At 37.8% G+C, this 18806-nt stretch overlaps 1 protein-coding gene and 1 long non-coding RNA gene across 2 annotated transcripts; both read right to left on the bottom strand.

The window, feature by feature from the left end:
* Positions 1-747: 747 nt before the first annotated feature.
* On the bottom strand, positions 748-12057 carry pfkmb (phosphofructokinase, muscle b). The gene is made up of 22 exons (XM_028002077.1): positions 11763-12057; positions 9124-9197; positions 8741-8818; positions 8311-8500; positions 7184-7349; positions 7051-7095; positions 5763-5871; positions 5590-5685; positions 5421-5513; positions 5206-5331; positions 4457-4521; positions 4307-4370; positions 4041-4187; positions 3830-3900; positions 3617-3704; positions 2766-2918; positions 2519-2683; positions 2344-2405; positions 2139-2250; positions 1949-2048; positions 1739-1844; positions 748-1134 (listed from the first exon to the last, which is right to left on the bottom strand). The coding sequence occupies exons 1-22, from the start codon at positions 12052-12054 to the stop codon at positions 993-995; spliced, it is 2544 nt and encodes an 847-aa protein (XP_027857878.1). The 5' UTR covers positions 12055-12057; the 3' UTR covers positions 748-992.
* Positions 12058-12694: 637 nt separating this feature from the next.
* On the bottom strand, positions 12695-14662 carry LOC114135137 (uncharacterized). The gene is made up of 2 exons (XR_003593546.1): positions 14575-14662; positions 12695-14500 (listed from the first exon to the last, which is right to left on the bottom strand). It is a non-coding gene; the product is annotated as an uncharacterized LOC114135137 (long non-coding RNA).
* Positions 14663-18806: the final 4144 nt, after the last annotated feature.

The raw sequence follows: 18806 nt of genomic DNA, 5'->3' as shown, positions 1-18806 counted from the left end.
TCAGTATATTTCAACTATATTTTAACTATATTCGGTATGTTTCGGCTATTTCTTTCAGATATTTAAATAGATAGCACGTCTTCATTACAGTTACTCGTCACGTATTTATAGCGTGCAACATGTTTAAATATTTGGTAAACTAATTCACTGGTCAATTGAGACAGGTTTAAGAGGCGTCCATTGTTGCAGAGAAAATATGATAACATTTTTACAATTTATCATGTTTAATTTAGCTTTAAACAAACTTATTTAAGCATATATGTCTAGTGTGCAAAAATATTATATTTTCTTTTAATTTAAATATTCAAAAAACAGTAAATTTTGAATGTATTCAATTTCTTAATTTCTTCTTTTACCCTCATGATTTAATTCATGCTGCAACATCAAATGCTATGCAAAAATCTTGAACACCCTTCATTTGGTCTTTAGATATTCTCATATTTTTTATTCTAAAGTGAAGATCAAAAACTGCAGGGCATTTCAAAGCCAAAGTTTCTAATTCACACAATGCATGATTAAATATTGGTATTATAAAAAATGGGGAAAAAAGAGGAAACTACAGAGTCAACTTGGTTAATTTAGAATTTTAATATTTAACAAAAAAACTTAAAGGGGAGACACATTTTTTATCACCAAAACCAGACTTCAGAAAATCTTTTTAGGAACACTGTAATCGAGGCATTTATAATTTCTAACCCACATAGAAGTAAAAACTATCTAATATACTATCTAATATAGTTACACACAATGTTGGATGAAACAAGAAATCAATCAGAATTTAAACTTCCTAAAATTCCGCTGTTTGTACAATTTAGCAAATGCATTTCACTCGATTTATTTAAACACTGACAGTATGATTTGTAAGAAGTAGTTGTTAAGCAATATTTTTATGTTAATGTCTTTATTATTGCACAATCCTCAAGTCAGAGTTTACAAAGTGCTTTAAACAGAAGACAATGAACTGATGTCTCTTGAGCAGTGACATGGAAAAGCTACTGAGGAACTAAGCCTCTCTTCTTGATGACATGTTCCATTGCAGTCCTCTCTGAGGTGTCCAAGTTGATCTTGTACTTGGCCAGGATCTTCAAGATGGGCCTCAGCCTCAGCCACCACTGGATCTTTGGAATACGGTGTCTGCAAAGGACAATGCTTATCAGTGAAAAAGTCTAAAGGCAAAAAAGAAAACATGTTAAAAAGGCCAAATAAATGTCCTCCAAAACTTATTTACATTTTGTCCTGTTACAACCACAATCTTGGATTTATTTTGGGGGGATTTATATGAAGGACCAACACGCATAACTGAGATATGTTAGGGAAAGGTTACATGGCCCTGTCAAAATCAAAACCAACATACAACTGAGAATCTGTACAAAGACTTTGAAACTCTTCGTTGATTTTGACTACAATTGAGCAAATTTGCAATGAACAAAGTGAAGAAAGTTTAGTTTTCATAATTCAAAACGATTGCCATTGTAACTAAACCAAAAGGTTCTTTAACAAGGTAACTGAAGTAGAATTGTTGAACAAATGTTCATGTCACAATTTTCAAGCTTTACTTTGTAAAAAGATTTGAGAAGGCATACATTTCTTCCACTTTACAATGACGCTCTACTTTCTGATCGTCTGCTGGGAAGATTGGAGTAAAATATGTTGTAATTTACGCTTGAAAAATCAAAAATTTGATAAGTCCAAGGGGTTTTAATACAGGGTACTGTAAGTAACATTTCTAAGTTCTTACTCAATGTCAGTCTCAGTTCTTAGATCTGCCAAAGGCTGGAACACCAACGCTCTTTTCCTCATTCCCAGCACACAGGCTGAGTCCTTAGAGTTGGCAAAGATGCGACCTGCAGGTTTAATTTATAAACAGTCATTATAGAGTTAAAAACAGCATACTTTATTAAAAATTATAAACAAGAACACCAGATGTTTTATGTTTTCAAACACTCACCATGTCTGTAGCATTCCTTCAGCTTGTCAGTCAACCAGAGAACAGACTTGACTCCCATCTTTGTGCCAAAGTTCCTATCAAAAGGACTGGGGGTTCCACCCTAAGAAGAAAAAAAAATTGTATCTTTCACAGTGGCTGCGCCAAACTATGAGAAGTGGACCAACAAACAGAGAATCACAGAGTAACAAACCTGCTGCATATGACCAAGAACATTTTTTCTGCAGTCAAACACACCCTTCCCCTCCTCTGAATACAGGTTGAAGATGAAATCAGTCGTGTAGTTTGCGTTGCACTTCTCATTTCTGAAGCAAAAGTAGAAGTTTCAGACAAGACATTCACTAATAGCAGTGAGTGTGAGCAGGATGAAAATATTTGTGGTTTTATTTCCCACAAACCTCAGAATTAGCCCTCTCTTCACGGTTGTCTTCATCTTTTCCACTAGATGATCAACGTTCAGCTACAAACAAATCATCGATCAGACTGACAGAAATATCTGCCCATCTCTCACTGATGAATGCTATGATTTTGTTTCTTTTTATCTTTCGGTCATGAGAAGACATACAGACAGACCTCGAGGTCATGAATGTTGAACGGTTCCTCATAAATGTAGGCCGCATCTGCTCCAGATGCCAACCCAGCCATGGTTGCCAGGTAGCCACAGTATCCCCCCATGGTCTCAATAATGAACACTCTCCTCTTGGTGCCGGCAGCAGACTGCTTGATCCGGTCACATGTCTGCAGAACGTGAGCAACAATGAGTGAAAAAGACCTGATTGTTTATGGATTACTTCATGTTTCTACACAGTCAGATGTTTACCATAGTAATGGTGTTGAGGGCTGTGTCTGCGCCTATGCTGAAGTCAGATCCAGGGACATTATTGGAGACGGTAGCAGGAACAACGACGAGGGGAATGCACAGTTCCTCGTACTTCTCTCTAGCTTCCACCATCTCTAGACCTCCCAGGAATGCCTGTGAGGAGGAAAGCCATAACTCAAAAGGACATGCTTTTTTTTCAAGCATTTGCAGGATCCAAGTTTACAAACAGTCCTCATTGGCAAGAATAAAATTTTTATTCGGGGCTTTTACTGACGCATTTAAAACTTTCTTTTCTCATTACAGAATGGCTGTACATCTCCAGTGAGTTTAAAACGTGAATTCTTGCAGCCCAAATATGGTAAACTTATACAAATAGGTTCAAATATGACATATACATCCTCACTGATGTTTGGTTAAATATGCCACCGCAACTTGTAGAGCAACAACACGCATTTTGTTACCACCAATTTCAGCTGATATTTGACATCTTTTCTCATCACAAATGGTGGAGCTCACTGTACACTATCCTTAAAAAAGCTGGGCTATATCAAGAAACAAAGCTATTTGAATAAGCTGATAAATACCAGCCAGAATTAAGCCATAACTTTATGACTATAAGAAACATGCAGTTTCCTAAGGGACATTAAACCAGTGGTTACTTGGAGAGACACAAATTTATATTGAACTGTATGCAGAATTTTGACCCTGTAGCGGTAATAGAAAATCAGCAACAATTTCAAACTTGTCCATGCTTAATGTATTAACCTTTTAAACGTTTGACTGATTTTGTTGCTGAAGTCAAATGGACTTTGTAGTATTTTAAAACTGAAGCAGAGTCAAAAGTGTCTCACCTCAAAGCCTCCGATAATGACAATACCATGGATGTTGAACTTTGTGATGTTCAGGCTGATCTCCTCCAGATGCTGCTTAGGTAGCGTCCTTCATAACAAAAATAATGAACATCACATCATGTCAGTACAGATTTAGATTTTCATTAAGGCAACCAGTATTCAATGAAATATTAAAGAATCTGTTGAAGCCCAGATCTTCTTGAACTGGCTCACCTCTTGGTGCCAAGCATGGAACCACCCTTTCCAGTCCATCCTGCCACTCCAGACCAACCAATTGGCTCAATCTGTACATGCAGTCAGAACATTTTGTCCCATTATAAGTTCAGTTCTTGATGATAAAATAAGATTATGTCCCAATCGTCAATTTGTATTCATAGGGACAGTGCTCAACATGTGTCATTTACAGCCTGATCTAATACATTACCAGCCCATGTGCCAAGCCATCAAAGCCTTCATGCACCGCCAGCATCTGGTGGCCCTGAAGCAGCCCAATCCTGACAGCTGCACGTACTGCAGCATTCATTCCTGCACATGGAGCGCCGATGTTCAGTATGGCAATGTTGATATTGCTCTGAAATTATATGTGTATATATATATATACATATATATATAAAAAAATAACCCTCATCAGAAGAATTTTGGAAAATTTCCACTAAATCTAAACATGGTTGTAAAGGAGTAGTTTCTAACCTTTGTCTCTGGAGGGTTCACATGGGCAAGCATTTTATATGTGTTCCAGTTGTTCTCAAAGCTCCTGTTATTAGAAAAGCAAAAGTGAACATTCATTTGAAAACAAACACACTGGGTAGAAATTAAAATGAATATAGGTGCAGGCCTTACTTTCCTCTGAGCATCACCGCATCGTCATACCGTCCTTCAGCCATGGCTGTGGTGACATCTTTAGTCTGGTATGAAAAGCAAACACATAAGTTTTAATCAAAAAATTTGAAGTCAATCAAAACCTTTGCAAAAACATTTGAACTTTTTTATATTTTGTTTATCAAACTTTAATGTATTTTATTGGAATTTTATGTGATAAACCAATGCAAAGTAGTGCCTAAACATGAAATGAAAGGATAATTATACAATCTGAAAACTGTGGTGTGCGTTTGTACTTAGTTCCCTGAAGAATCACCTATTGTTGGAATTACAATAAAATTAAATTTTAAACATTTATCAGACATTGTCAGATAAATTTGGGCCTAGACTTTGACTGGACCATTTCAACACATGCATATACTTGGATTTAAACCATTCCCCGGTAGCTCTGACTTTATTTAGATCAGTAATCTACTGGAAGATGAACCTCCATCCCAGTCTCAAGGGTTTTGCAAGTTTTAACATTTTCTTTTCCACCTTCCCAGCTTTTCTGTTCCTTCTAAAAAAAAAAAACATCAACTGAGAATAATGGTGCCACCACTGTTTTAACACTGACTAACATAAACATACATTCCAATAAAATACATAGAGTGACAAAATTACAAACAACTGAATTTACTGTCTTTTCAAGTCACTGCAGAATCACAGTTATTACCTAATGAACACCTGGCAGACTTAATGTTCGTGAATGTGTCGTCATGCTGACTTACCACTTGCACACATTCCATAAGAGGCAGCCTGACAGCCATGTTTCCAGACAGGCTGACCACACAGGCAGGAGTATCTGGTGTGGCTTCCAGCAGAGCCATGACAGCCTCCACACCCATTCTGCTTGCCTGGGTTATAATAAAAACAAGAGAGGCTCTAACATAATCAATAAATCTTATAAAAATGAGTAGGATAAACAGGTTTATTGAGGCATTACCAGGATCCTGTCAAAAGCGGAGGGGGTTCCTCCTCTTTGCACATGGCCCAGGATGGTGGTTCGGGTGTCGAAACCCAGCTGCTTTGACACCAGCTTGAAAAAGATATTGTTTATGAGAAAACTTCCTGGCATAGTTTGTGCTTATTTCCTAGTATTCTGGTGCACTGACCTGTTTGACTAGGTCACAGGTGATTGGTTTTCCTTTGCGATCTATTGCTCCCTCTGCAACGATGATGATATTCAAACGGGAACCACGACATCTTTGCTACAATAGGGCAGGTAAAGATTTAGGGCAGAAGCCAAATTAAACATAAATGTGACACTGAAGAGCAGGAAATTTACATCTGTAAGTCTTCTACACAGATGTTCCTCCCATCCTTCATCTGGAGGCATCTCTGGGATGAAGACCCAGTCGGCACCACATGCCAGAGCAGTCACCAAGGCAAGGTAGCTGTACACAATAAAATGTTATTGCAACATGGAATTACAATACACAGAAACAGCCGTTTAAAGCTTTACTCTGACTGTACATGTGGGAAACTTTGAAGAATAGCTATTTCTCTCTAGGTGTTTCCTGATCTACACATCTGCTTCAGTTGAAAGGCATGTTCTGGTGCTTCCTATTCTAAAGAATTTATGGGCCCGTACGTCAACAGGGAGTTTACTAATTATTAGTTTAAAAATGCTTTAATTAGATGATGTTAGTACAGAAATGTGCTTTGGTCTAATCCATTCCATTGTTGCACCGACTGCATTTTATTATTATTGTCCTGCTGGAAGGTGGACCTCCTCTTCGATCTTTAACAGTCTTGCACAGGTTTTCTTCCAGGTTTCGCTTGTTTTTACCTCCATCCATCGTCCCATCAGCTCAGATCAGCTTTGTTGTTCCCAGTACGATCAAGGTGATTAGAAGTGTTTTTTTCTTTCACGTAATATGTTTTCATGCAGTTTAAAAATATCTAATTTTGCTCTCATCTGAGCACTGGGTTTGCTGTTGCTCTCACTGATTCTGGATAAATACAAATGGGATTTCTCATGGCTTTCTCTCAGCAAGGGTTTCCTTGTTTTCGCACATCTATAAAGCTCAGATTTGTGGATTGCACCAATACTACTTATCCTGTCAACAGATTCTCGCAATTATGAATCTCTGCAGCTCTTCCAGAGTTACTGCAGGTCTCCTGCTGCTTCTGTGATTACGGCTTCTTGAAAAACCAAACCTTGTTTGCCATAGACTTAGTTTGCCATATTTTTTTCATTTTGCAAAGATGGGTGGAACAGTACTCTGTGAAGCATTCAAGGCAACCTAAATGTCTCTATGTCTTTCTCTCTGGCCTGTCTGCTCTGTTCCTTGGTCTCCATGATGCTGCTTGTTCACACATGCTCTCTGACAACTGAGGTCTTCAAAGAACAGCTTCCACTTCAAACATATGCACAACCTTGTGTTGGTCTACCATGTAAAATGTTTACAGAGAAGGATTTAGGGCCACTTTTCTCTTCTGAGATTAAAGTCAGAATTTGTTTTATTTTTTATTTTACTGCTCCTAATCCTCTTCCATAAAAGTTAGATATGTGGTTGTTATGTGAAACTTTATTCAAATTCTTCCAAAACACACATAAAATCTGTACTCACCCACAGTGCCTACCCATTACCTCCAAGATGAAGGTCCTCTGGTGACTGCACACAGAAGCACTTATTGTCAAAAGCCTGCAAACGTTTCACCTGCTGCTTCTGTCTTTGAACATTTTAAAACCTACATGCTTACCTCTGTGCCGTGGTTGTGATGGCATCTACTATTTCAATAATGCGATGCAGGGCGCTGTCAGTGCCAATGGTCATATCAGTTCCACAGAAGTCATTGTCGATGGAGCCCACCATGCCGACAATGTTGAGATGGGAGGAGTTATTTGCTTCATTTGCTGTGATTTTTCCTGAAACCAGATTCAAACATATTTTTTTTTAAAAATGCTTATATAGCATATTTATACTGATCATTTATTAGAAATCTTGCATTCATATTGTGCACTGTAAAACATCTGAGCCACATTTAGTTGTGTCTACTGTCTCCTACTCTTTTAGTCAAATAAATTGAGCAAGTTTTAGATTTTGAACCTAAATGTATGAATTTGTGAAAGACAAACTTAGTAAGTTGTTTTAACTTGTTATTAATTTTGTCAAACCTCCAAGAGTTGAACAAACTTGAGATTTTAGGTTAGCAATTTAAAAACTGGAAGAAGAAAAAGAGAGGAGTTACAGAATGCTTAGCGGCTTGTTTTTATAATCTTGTTTTGCACCTTGAGTGAGATGGAAGTGTGTTACATTGATCTGATTCTTCAGTGTTTTTCAGGCAAAAGGTCATTTAGTACAATTTAGTACTAAATTTACATTTAGTACAATTTTCAGTTTGTAAAGCTTGAGGATAATGTCCTGTTCATGCTAAATGTTTCTGAACAAAATTCATTTTGATGGTTAATAAAATTCATTATCAGATCAGAAATTTTGTTCATGCAATTTGAAACAAGAATTAAAATTATTCTAAAGTAAAATAAGTAGTTATTTTAACTTGATATAGTAACAAGTAACAGAAAAATGTGAGCTCTTTAACTGGGTGAGGACAGTATTTTCTTGCATATTGTGAAATAGTTATTTGGTTTAAATTGCAGCACTAAGTTAAAACTCACAAGTCAAGATTAATGAACCTAATAAACAATTTTTAGACACTTGTTTCTTGTTATTAAATCAACTTTTCAAACTTTAAGTTCTGAGTTAAAACCAAAAGATTTTTCTTTCTGACTTAAATTGCATTTTCAAGGCAGCAGGTGGACTTTCATTTTAAACTTAAAACACCTTCAAATGTTTTACAGCGTGCAGCTCTTTGAAGGTGGAGCTCACCTGCTTTAACCAGGTCAGCTAGCAGGTCTTTCCACTCCGTCCTGAACTGGTTGGCACCTGTGAGACTGCCGTCACCTCCAATAACACACAAGTTGGTGATGCCCAGCTTGACTAAGTTACAGGCCGCCTTGGTGCGCCCCTCCTTGGTGCGGAAGTCCTGACAGCGGGCGCTACCGATCACAGTCCCACCCTGATGTCCGACAAGGAGAAAGGATTTCAGTCTCGAACGTGAAGGACACAGCTTGGGTGGCAGAATTTGAAAACTTCACACATGTGTCGCAGAAGTGTTGCTTTCTAATGAACCTTGGCATTTAACTGACTATTTGACCTTCAACGCTGCACCGTAGAGAGTAAAGGCTGGACTGCTAGTACATGTGAGAGACTATATATAGTGCACATATTATCATTGCCTGCGTGTGTTCGAACTCACCAGCTGCAGCATCATTGACACACTTTCCCAGGTAGCTGGGCGGATATTGTCTCCCCCGTCAACCAGGCCCTGGTAACCCTGGTAACAACAAGATGTCACCATACAACAGAAAATTACCCCTTTAAAAATAATACTTGCAGTGAAGCAACTTCATGTTTGTCACATTCTTTTATTTTCGCCGCTGCTTTAGTCCTACTAACATTCCTGTAAGAAAGATTGAACAATTGAAGTAATTCTGTTGAATAATAGTAATACATTAAAAAACGTGATTGTTTTTCTCCGTTTTCATAAAAGTAGAACACTTATAATAATTGATTATTTATCTATTTTAATTCGTTCAGATCATATAATTTACTGTGGTAATGGACAGAAGTGGTACCAACCTCATGGACAAAGTACACCTTGGCTCCAGTGTACAGCCCCACTCGAACGGTGGCTCTCACAGCCGCATTCATTCCTGCATGAACAGAGTACGGATCTTTATTTGCACCATCCTCGTAACTGGACTTTTTTTTTTAAAAATAAATTTTGGGACATTGAATTATTTTGGGTGAATTCAGTATGCACAGTGTTTTGTAAAAGGATTCAGCTCATATAGGGTATCTCTACCAGTTTGCCCATTCTTTTTTGCAAAACAGCTCAAGTTCAGTCCGATTAGATGGAGAGCACCTGTGAACATCAATTTTCAACTCTGTTTCATAATTCTTGGTGGGATTTGGGTCTGAACTTTGACTGGGCCATTTCAACACCCAAACTACTCAATTGTAACTCTCGCTGGATGGTTGTTGTTCTTGAAGAAGAACTTCTGCCCCAGTCTCTAGGCTAAAAAGGTAAATATTGATCTCATTAGACCAGACATCTGTAAGTTTCACACATGGCTTATAGAAAACTGCAAAAGGGGATTCTTATAACTTCTTTCAACAATGGATTTATCTTTTTCCACTCTTTCATAAAAAGATCTGTGGAATGCATAACTAGATGTCCAGTGAACAGATTCTCACACCTGAGCTATAGATCTCCAGATCAGCAGCTCCTCCAGAGTTGGGGTACGTTTACACTCCAGCCAGAAGTGACCCAATTCCGAATTTCTTTTCTTTTCTTTTTAGCCTTATTGTGACCTGTATTTAATATTTTCATCACAGTCTGAACAACACAGGTCGGGTTTTTTTCGATTGCTAACCACGCCACTTGGATATCCGGTACGTATCTGATTCAAATACGATCTGACGCCTGGTCAGGTCGTATTCCTGGTACCTGGTCGCATTCATCGAGCTGAACGTCATTGACACTCGACAAATGTCACTATTCTGCTTCCTGTGGGAAGAAAAACTACAACCATGGCTAACAATAATGAGGATTAAGTTGTTACTGTACTGGCTCTGCTTGGACAACAACTTCAAAATCGTAAGCTATGCTCCACCGTTAGCATCCATTTTTACTTCCGCAAACACTGAGCGCTACTTCTTCTTTAAGGCTGTTGGGAAAACACTGAGCACGCTCCATGTATGACGTTTTTCGCCCTCTACTGCGCATGCGGGACACTTTCAGCTCATTTGAGGTTCACGCTGGAGATCACATACAAATCGCATATATTTAGAAGTGTAAACGGCCACGCCAAAAAAAATAAATAAAAAAAAGATCGATTTGACAAAAAAAAAAAAAATCGGAATTAGGTTACTTCAGGTTGCGATGTGAACGCAGCCTTACTGTGGTCCTCTTGGCTGCTTCTCATGATTTTCTTTCCCACCCATGCTATTTTCATTTTCAAACAATGGTTTGAGCAGAACAGAGAGATGTTCAAAACCTTTTTATTATCAAACTTTTAAACTGTTCCACAACCGTGTGTTGGTGAAGCCCAGGCAAAACACATTTTCCTTTGAAAGTTTAAGAGGTTTGAACACTATTGCATTGTAAATTTGGATTGCTCTCACTATCCTTTTTAAATAGAATATCCATTAGTGTGTATCATCCCCACGTAACTTGATAAAAAAAAACAACCCTGTCATTAAGTGCAAACTTTAATTTCACCTTTAGATCATAACGTTCACAGTTTTCTTTCAGCTTGCATGTTAAGTTGGGAGTTTTCTGAGTCTGAATGTTGAGTCATTCGAGTGTTAAATAAATTCAGAAATGCTATTTTTGGCTCCTATGAAAAACTTGTGAATTTGAAACATCAGATGAAAGCCACAGTGTGAACCTCACTGCGGTCGTTTGATTGAGGGGTTACTTAAAGGACAAGCTGCGGATAGATTAACTTAAAGGGTGCCAAAAGCATATCCTCTTACAGTGTAAAAGGAAAGAGGTATAGGAAGGAAGAGCAGTACTGCTTTCTTCATCTGCCTCACTAATGTACACATAGGAAGGAAAGGTCATGTTTCTAAAATTAGCAGTCGTAATTGTTGCATTCCTTGAAAGAAATTAGGATTATTTTACAGAAAAATGCATATTAAAAGACAAAAGTTGTGATGAAATCAATGTGTAGTTTTGGTTTTGCATTTGAGATTGTGTCCAATGTTTGAGAAAGTTCACATGGTAAACCGAAGAGAGAAATCTCAGGCTCTCACATGCTGACACTTCAGCTGTGTGGGGTCACTGGCAAACCTTTTAAAGGTCACTTTGGACATATTCCTCATCAAGTTAAAGGTCAGAATATGGTCTGCTATTCTCTTTCCTTCTGGCAAATCATGTCTCCCTTTTACCTTACTGAGTTTTATGACAGCTAGGAGAAATTACAGAGCATAATCCATATTTAAAAAATACAGGATTTGATGGGGAGAATTAAATGTTTGAACATGGTAGTGTATTTAAAATAATTTCTGTTTACTAATGAAGCATCAAAAATAGTCTAGGAAGTGAATAGCAGATTAAAAATAGTCCTGTGTGAGCAGTGAATAGCTAGCCTGACCACAAGTCATTGATATTAAAGAGTTGAAAAAAAATAGCATTTTTTTAATATTAACTTAAGCAGATCCTCCAAGTCCTTGCTTTGCACAATTGTACATTCTGGAAAGCCTGCACTTACCCTGAGCATCGCCTCCAGAAGTCAGCACTGCAATCGCCCGACCCTCACCCATCTTAGTGGGGTCGGTTTTAACGGGTTGCGCCATTGTTCTGGTTCTGGTCCTGGTCCTGGTCCTGGGACTGAAGCTGGCTGACAGAAAGAGGCCCTGAGTGTAAAAATCTCTGCTGCCCTGCTGGACTCTGAGGAGCTCAAGGTGCCTCTGCAGTAACCCAGTCTGCCTGGTATGAAAAGTGAGCGCAGTTGCAAAAGTGCCCAGCTTAACTACTCTATTGGCAGCCATGTAGGCACACATAGTTGTGACGGATTTAGACACAAACACACACATACAGTACAGTACACACAACTAGTTAGAAATATTTAACACCCTCACCCTTTAATATTAAACTAAAACTGATTTTTATCATTTTGAGATGCTTGTTATTAAAAAAATATATATATTCACCTTTCAGAAATTAAAACGTAAAACCAGCCACATTTTTTCAATGGTAGAGTGTGCACTTGTATTTTCTTTAATCAGTACTGGTCATTTTGGCTTTAAACCTTGTAGTACTTTGAATTTGCACTCAATGTTTTCGAGCATGAAACATATGACTCTTCGTACTCACAGTGTGTTAGGTCACACCTGTCTTGTGGACATTTTGTACCCACTACTTTGAAAACAGGTTTTCTATATTCTTTACATGGTGTGCTGTAAGGACATATGGCTATAAGACGTCAGTGAGTATTATCTATCAGCAGGAGGTTGCTAAGAGTTATTTTTGGTTTGATCAGCAGTACCAGTCAAATGTCCCAAATTGTTAATCAATTTATATTTCATTTTCATATGTAATGTTATATTTCCTTCCTGTACTTCTTTTTATTTATAAGTTTATTGTAATTTTTTTAACGGCCATGTTAAATATTTTTTTGCCATTAAAATTCATTTTATTTTATCAATACTTTGCAAAATAACTTATGGCCATTTTATGCCAATTTAGTTTTCCTTTTATTCCCTTTAATGCCGACAGAAACTTTTTCTACTTAAAGCTAAAATAGTAATCTATGAGTATTTCCAGGAGTTTTAAGATTATTTATTCCCATATTTTATAAAGAATTAGACACCAAGAGAAATGCACGGCTGTTTAAAGTGTAGGTATAAAGGAAGTTGGTTTATTTCTCCCATGTTTTCCTTGAAAAAAAGATTTTAGTCTTCAGACTTCATAAATCTACAGCTTTTTCTTCCAGACTAGGCTTGAATATGAATGAAATTTTATACCTTCTTCCAGAAATTTCACTAATCAGAAGACACATTTTTAAACACACATTTGTTTAAGAGCTTGATTGCAAATGGACAATTAAAATTCAGAGATCCCAGATACAGATGATGTGTAAGTGGTACTGATAGACCCTGTAATGAGCTCCAGACTAGTAAGAACTTAAAAACTTGTCTTAAAATCTTCAGCTGCAGATACCTTTATGGTTGCCCAGTTAATGTTTTTAAGATTTAATTACATATTGTCTACATCAACAATCCTTAAGATAATTTTGAACCACAATTTGTGTTTTGCAAAATGATTTATACCCATTAAGCCTTTTTTCATTTGTCACATTACATAAAATAGTAGAATTGTACTGTAAAAGATAGTAATATTTTTTTTTAATAAAGTATGAAATATACTTGGCATCTATACACTACACATTGTAGAACTACCTCTTGGTGTAAGATCTTTTAACAGGGTTAGGTCTCTGCAGTCTTTGCACATTTGAAAGCTGATTTATTTCTTTAAACCAAAATACATCAAGCTAGGTCATATTTGATGGACACTATCTACTTATTCTGACTGGGTCTTTCTAACTCATAAAACTGCATTTATCTAAGTCATTTAGTTCTAGTTGAATGTTTAGAGTTGTTGTCCTGCTGGAAAGTGAACCTCTGCCTTGTTTCCAGTCTTTTGCTGCATATAAATTTATTTTCTTCCAGGACAATCTTGCATTTTGCTCCATCCATTTTCCCATCAACTCTTATAAACTTCTTTGTTCCACTTGAAAGAAAGCAGCCACCTAGCATGGTGACCATCATCACCATGTTTCACTGCAGAGATGGTGTTTTCAGGGTCTTAGTTTCATTCACAGTTGACATTTTGAATGACAGACAAGAAGCTTGGTCTCATCTGATAAAATAACTTTCTTCTGTGTGTTTGTTGTCGCCTACAAAAAGTTCTGCTGATTGTTTCTTTCAGTAATGATTTTCTTCTTGTCACTCTGCCATAAAGATCAAATTTGTGGAGTGCACATAGTTGTGCTGTCAACAGATTCCTCCCTGTGGAGCTGTGGACTTGTGCAGGTCCTCCACAATTACCTCTTGGCTGCTTTTGGGATTAATGCTCCCCTTGCTTTGCTCAGCCTGTCAGTTCAGGTAGACGGTTGAGTCTCGGTAGGTTTGCATTTGTGCCACTGTCTTTCCATTTTCAAATGACAGAACTGTGCTCTGTAAGATATTTAAATATGGCTGCAATGTGACAAAATGTGAAAAAGTTAAAGGGATTTCAATTATTTTACAATGCAAAACATGTTAATTAATTTTTCATCAATGATGATTGTCTGTGTTGGCTACTCCCCAAAGTTTAGCAGCTGTTAGCATACACTCACCTACATGTTTCATAACAAAACTGAAAATCTTTCTTTCTTACCACCACTGCCTCCTGAATCACAACCCGAGTTTCTCTCACCTACACATTTAGCTGCAGAGTCATCTCCACCTGGACAGGTAGAATGAAACAGATTAACTCAGGCTGCAGAGGAATCTTCATACTTTGCTGTAAAATCATCTCACATGATAAACCTTCTCTACGAATGACGAATTGCTCCAGCATATTTCTCCTCTTTTATCCACTTTGTTTATTAGAAACATTTCCCCTTCAGTGAGTAAAATCCTATATCTGTACATTACAGACATGCCTACTCCCACTGGTCTTATCTTGATAGAAACAGATGGTGGAACGTTGGCTGCTTTAGATTTTGTGTGAAAGCAAAAAACAGATGGAAATATGTTTGTTTTGTTTAGCCTCATCAGAAAAAAAAGTCTTCCCTTGAGTTCACTTTGTTAGATATGGCTAGGTCACAACAAGGGCAATGGATATTTGACATTGATGGCTCCTACACACAAAGTCTGTAATTTACATTTGACTTTAATAGGTTTACATACAAGAAGTTAACCAGTGAGAATGTCAGCTAGTTTCTGTTAGTTTGTAATGTTCTTATTTTCCACCGGATACGTTGTTAATTATAGCGTGATACGTTGTATAAGTAATGAGATTCAGCATAGTGCTATAGATCATATTAAGTCTGTGCATGTATTAATTAAAACAGTCCATTCATTGAGAACAACCTGATCATCACTATCTAATACAATTTGCGACTAAAACACTACAATGTCAAGGCATACATGATGCGCAACTATTTAAATGCAACATGTCACATGAATAAACTTAAAATAAAACTGCAGTTTGGTGGGGTCAATGTGATGGAGAGTTCATTGGACTTTGTGAAAATATTCACACCACTTTAACTTTTTCACATTTTGTCACATTGCAAACACAAACCTCAAAATATTGCATAAGGATTTTACGTGACAGGCCAACACATAATTTTTTTTTTTTTTTTTTTACCCCTCCAGGGGGTCTTTTGTGGGCTCTAGTGTCCCTTATATGACAGTGGGCTGACAGGAAACGGGGAGGGAGAGGGGGTTAGACATGCGGCAAATATCGTCGGGTCCGGGAGTCGAACCCGCGACGCCCGTGTTGAGGACTCAAGGCCTCCAAATACGGGTCTCGCTAACCACTATGCCACCACGGCACGCCCCGCCAACACATAACTTGATGCTTTTCCTCTGGGAGCTGGTTAGAGTTTACGTAAATAAAGAGCAACCCTGGAAAAACTCTCAAAGGCTCCAAAAAACTGGAGAGCAATGGAAATTCATGCAAAGCATGAACATAAACATAAAGTGAACATAAAGCCAGAGTTATAATGGATTGGTTTAGATTAAAGTTTATTAAATAGGCTAGAATGGCCCAGAGTCCTGACTTGAATCCAACTCTGAATTTGTTGCAAGTGAAAATCTCTGGTTGCTTTCTGTGCAGCCTGACTCTACTTAAGTTATTTTCTGAAGAACATTGGCCAAAGGATTTATACCTTTGTGATTTTTTATTCATAAAAAAATTAACAAACCATGTATCCCTACTGATTTATAAGCCATGTACCTCTCTGTGTTAATCTGTCATGTAAAATTCCTTTAGAATATCTAGATTTCTGTTTATGAAAAGATATGAGAAAGTTAAGAGTATGAACAGTAATGCAAGGCAATGTATCAATTACAATCAGGCTGCTCAAAATCTGTGAGACAACCGCAGACGTCTGTGTCTCGCCTGCTTCAGGCAGGTGACCCGTCCCGACTGTAAATAGATACAGCGACTATCTATAAAACTCACAGTAACTTCTTCTCCTCACCACCATTACTGTGAAACTGCACAGTCATTCCTGTAACTGAACATGCTAACATGTACCATACTTTTCTATTTATTATGTTGTAAACAGTCACAGAAAGTTGAAACTTTTTTTAATGAAGAATAAATTTGAATGAGCTGACAAATACTTCACTGACATACAAACATAAATAGACCAAAACAAACGTAAAACATATAAAATACATGTATTTACACCAATTACTTACCATGACTTTTGTTTCTGAACCATCGCAATAGACCCAAGAACAATGCAAAGCAGAGTATCTGCAGGGTTGAGGAAACATCGAATTGCCACATCCTCTCAGTGCCTTTCTTGCAGAAAAACTATTGTGGATCAGATCTGTATTAATAGCTCATGTCGCTCCTATATTGTGGAGTAACGGCGCTCATCAGTAAAGCATGCTCAGTACGTAAAAACAGCTCACAGATAGGTCTGCAACCATCTGAGGGCGAAGCAGCTCCATGTTTAACTATCAAGTTTGTTGAGTTAAAAAAGTTAAAAGGTTGAAAACTTAATGAACAGAATTCAAGTAGAATCAGAAAACATTAGAATGTGTATCTTGATCTACCACCGGAGTCAAGTATTGATGATGACTGTTATTACAACTACAAAGGTTGAAATTATAAACGGCAAATTGTAGTTTTGACTCAGTGGAGTTTGACCAGGATTTCCAGAAAAGGAAAATAAAAAACTAACTAGAGAAAACTCCTCAAACAGATATACTAAAGAACCTGACATATGGTATGTCATGGATGAATACATAAGAAGCTGATCAAGGTAATGCACTCACACCATAAAAGACAAAGGCATAAAAAGCTTGGAATGGATTATTTAAAGTCAAGTTAGTCCACATCTTTGTCAAGCTTGCATTTAGTTTTACTTCTGTTCCATATGGTTCTCTTTGCTTCCTCTTTTATTCTGTAGATGCTTCACATCAGGTCTAGTTTCAGGGTCTGATTATCAGACATGTTGGTCATTTCCTTTTTTTGGTGGTTCTGCTTTAAAGTGTTTTATTTCTTTATTCAAATTAGCTTATTTTTCCCTTTTCATTCTTCCCAATCACTAGTCTCCACTTAGGCTCTAATACAACCACTCAGCTTGAGTTAAAAAATGTGTTAATAATTCTCAAGATATCCATCCATCCATCCATTTTCTGTTCACCCTTGTCCCTAATGGGGTCGGGAGGGTTGCTGGTGCCCATCTCCAGCTATGTTCCGGGCGAGAGGCGGGGTACACCCCGGACAGGTCGCCAGTCTGTCGCAGGGCAACACAGAGACATACAGGACAAACAACCATGCACACACACACTCACACCTAGGGAGAATTTTAGAGAAACCAATTGACCTGACAGTCATGTTTTTGGACTGTGGGAGGAAGCCGGAGTACCCGGAGAGAACCCACGCATGCACAGGGAGAACATGCAAACTCCATGCAGAAAGACCCCGGCCGGGAATCGAACCCAGGACCTTCTTGCTGCAAGGCAACAGTGCTACCAACTGCGCCACTGTGCAGCCCTATTCTCAAGATATATGAATTTTAAAAATATGCTTTCAAAAACAGAAGCTAGTCATTGGAGGAATATAAACACAAATTACATTAAATTAACGTCACAAAAAGAGACCATGAAACCTTTTTTTCTAATTAATGAGCGGAGACAAAGTTGCCATAAATGCGTCAGGAATTGCTTAACTATGCAGCACTTTATCAACAATAATTTATAAGAAACAGAAAATAATACCCGTATTAATCTGTTTTTATTTGCAAGATTGAAAAAATAACAATAAAGTGGTTTACAGTATGCTTTGAGGGGCTTTAGTTAAGTACAGTGGTATTATAATATGGTGTCAGTGTTTGTGTTCAATTCCCTGAGGCGACGCTGAAGCCTGCAGACTGGGAGTTACGTCGCAATGTGACACTGGTGTGACTGTCATACCAGAACAGATTGAGATTACGACTGTGAAGTGCAGGCAGCTTGACTCTGAATGTATTCCAACACATACAGTCAGTAAATATGAAGAATTTAACTCAGCAGGTTTTATTTTGCGGTGATTCATCAACTTGGTGAATCTCTGCAGATCCCGACTAAACGTACACCACAAATCAGACGAGACTGAAGCAGCAAAATGGCTTCTTAAAATGGACACATCACTGAATACAAAAGGGAATTCATCAAATCCACACGACTCAGGTGGCATTTGTGCTGTTACCTCTTTCTGCACCATCTTTTTAAAAAAAATTGTGAGTCTCTGGGGTTGCTGAGTGACATGTAGCTCTCTCCTGAGGCAAACCACACCGATCAATAGCACCATTTCCAGGTAATCCCCGCTCCTGTCTTTCTGGAGACTGTTAACACTCGGGTGGCCTGTAATAAACCATATGGATCAATAAAACAACAGTTCAACACAAAACACTTCCACCTTCAGCTAATGCAATGAGACGCAGACTGGATCTGACTGCAGTCTGACCTTTCACCAATTACCTGAATTACTCAGTTCATAATCAGATCATGTTGTGTGTAATTGAAGCAGATGCTTTGAAAGA

This window comes from Xiphophorus couchianus, chromosome 20 (assembly GCF_001444195.1).
Source record: "Xiphophorus couchianus chromosome 20, X_couchianus-1.0, whole genome shotgun sequence".
NCBI classification, from domain to species: Eukaryota; Metazoa; Chordata; class Actinopteri; order Cyprinodontiformes; family Poeciliidae; genus Xiphophorus; species Xiphophorus couchianus.
The sequence above is the reverse complement of the archived record's forward strand: the minus strand, read 5'-3'. Positions and strand labels throughout refer to the sequence as shown.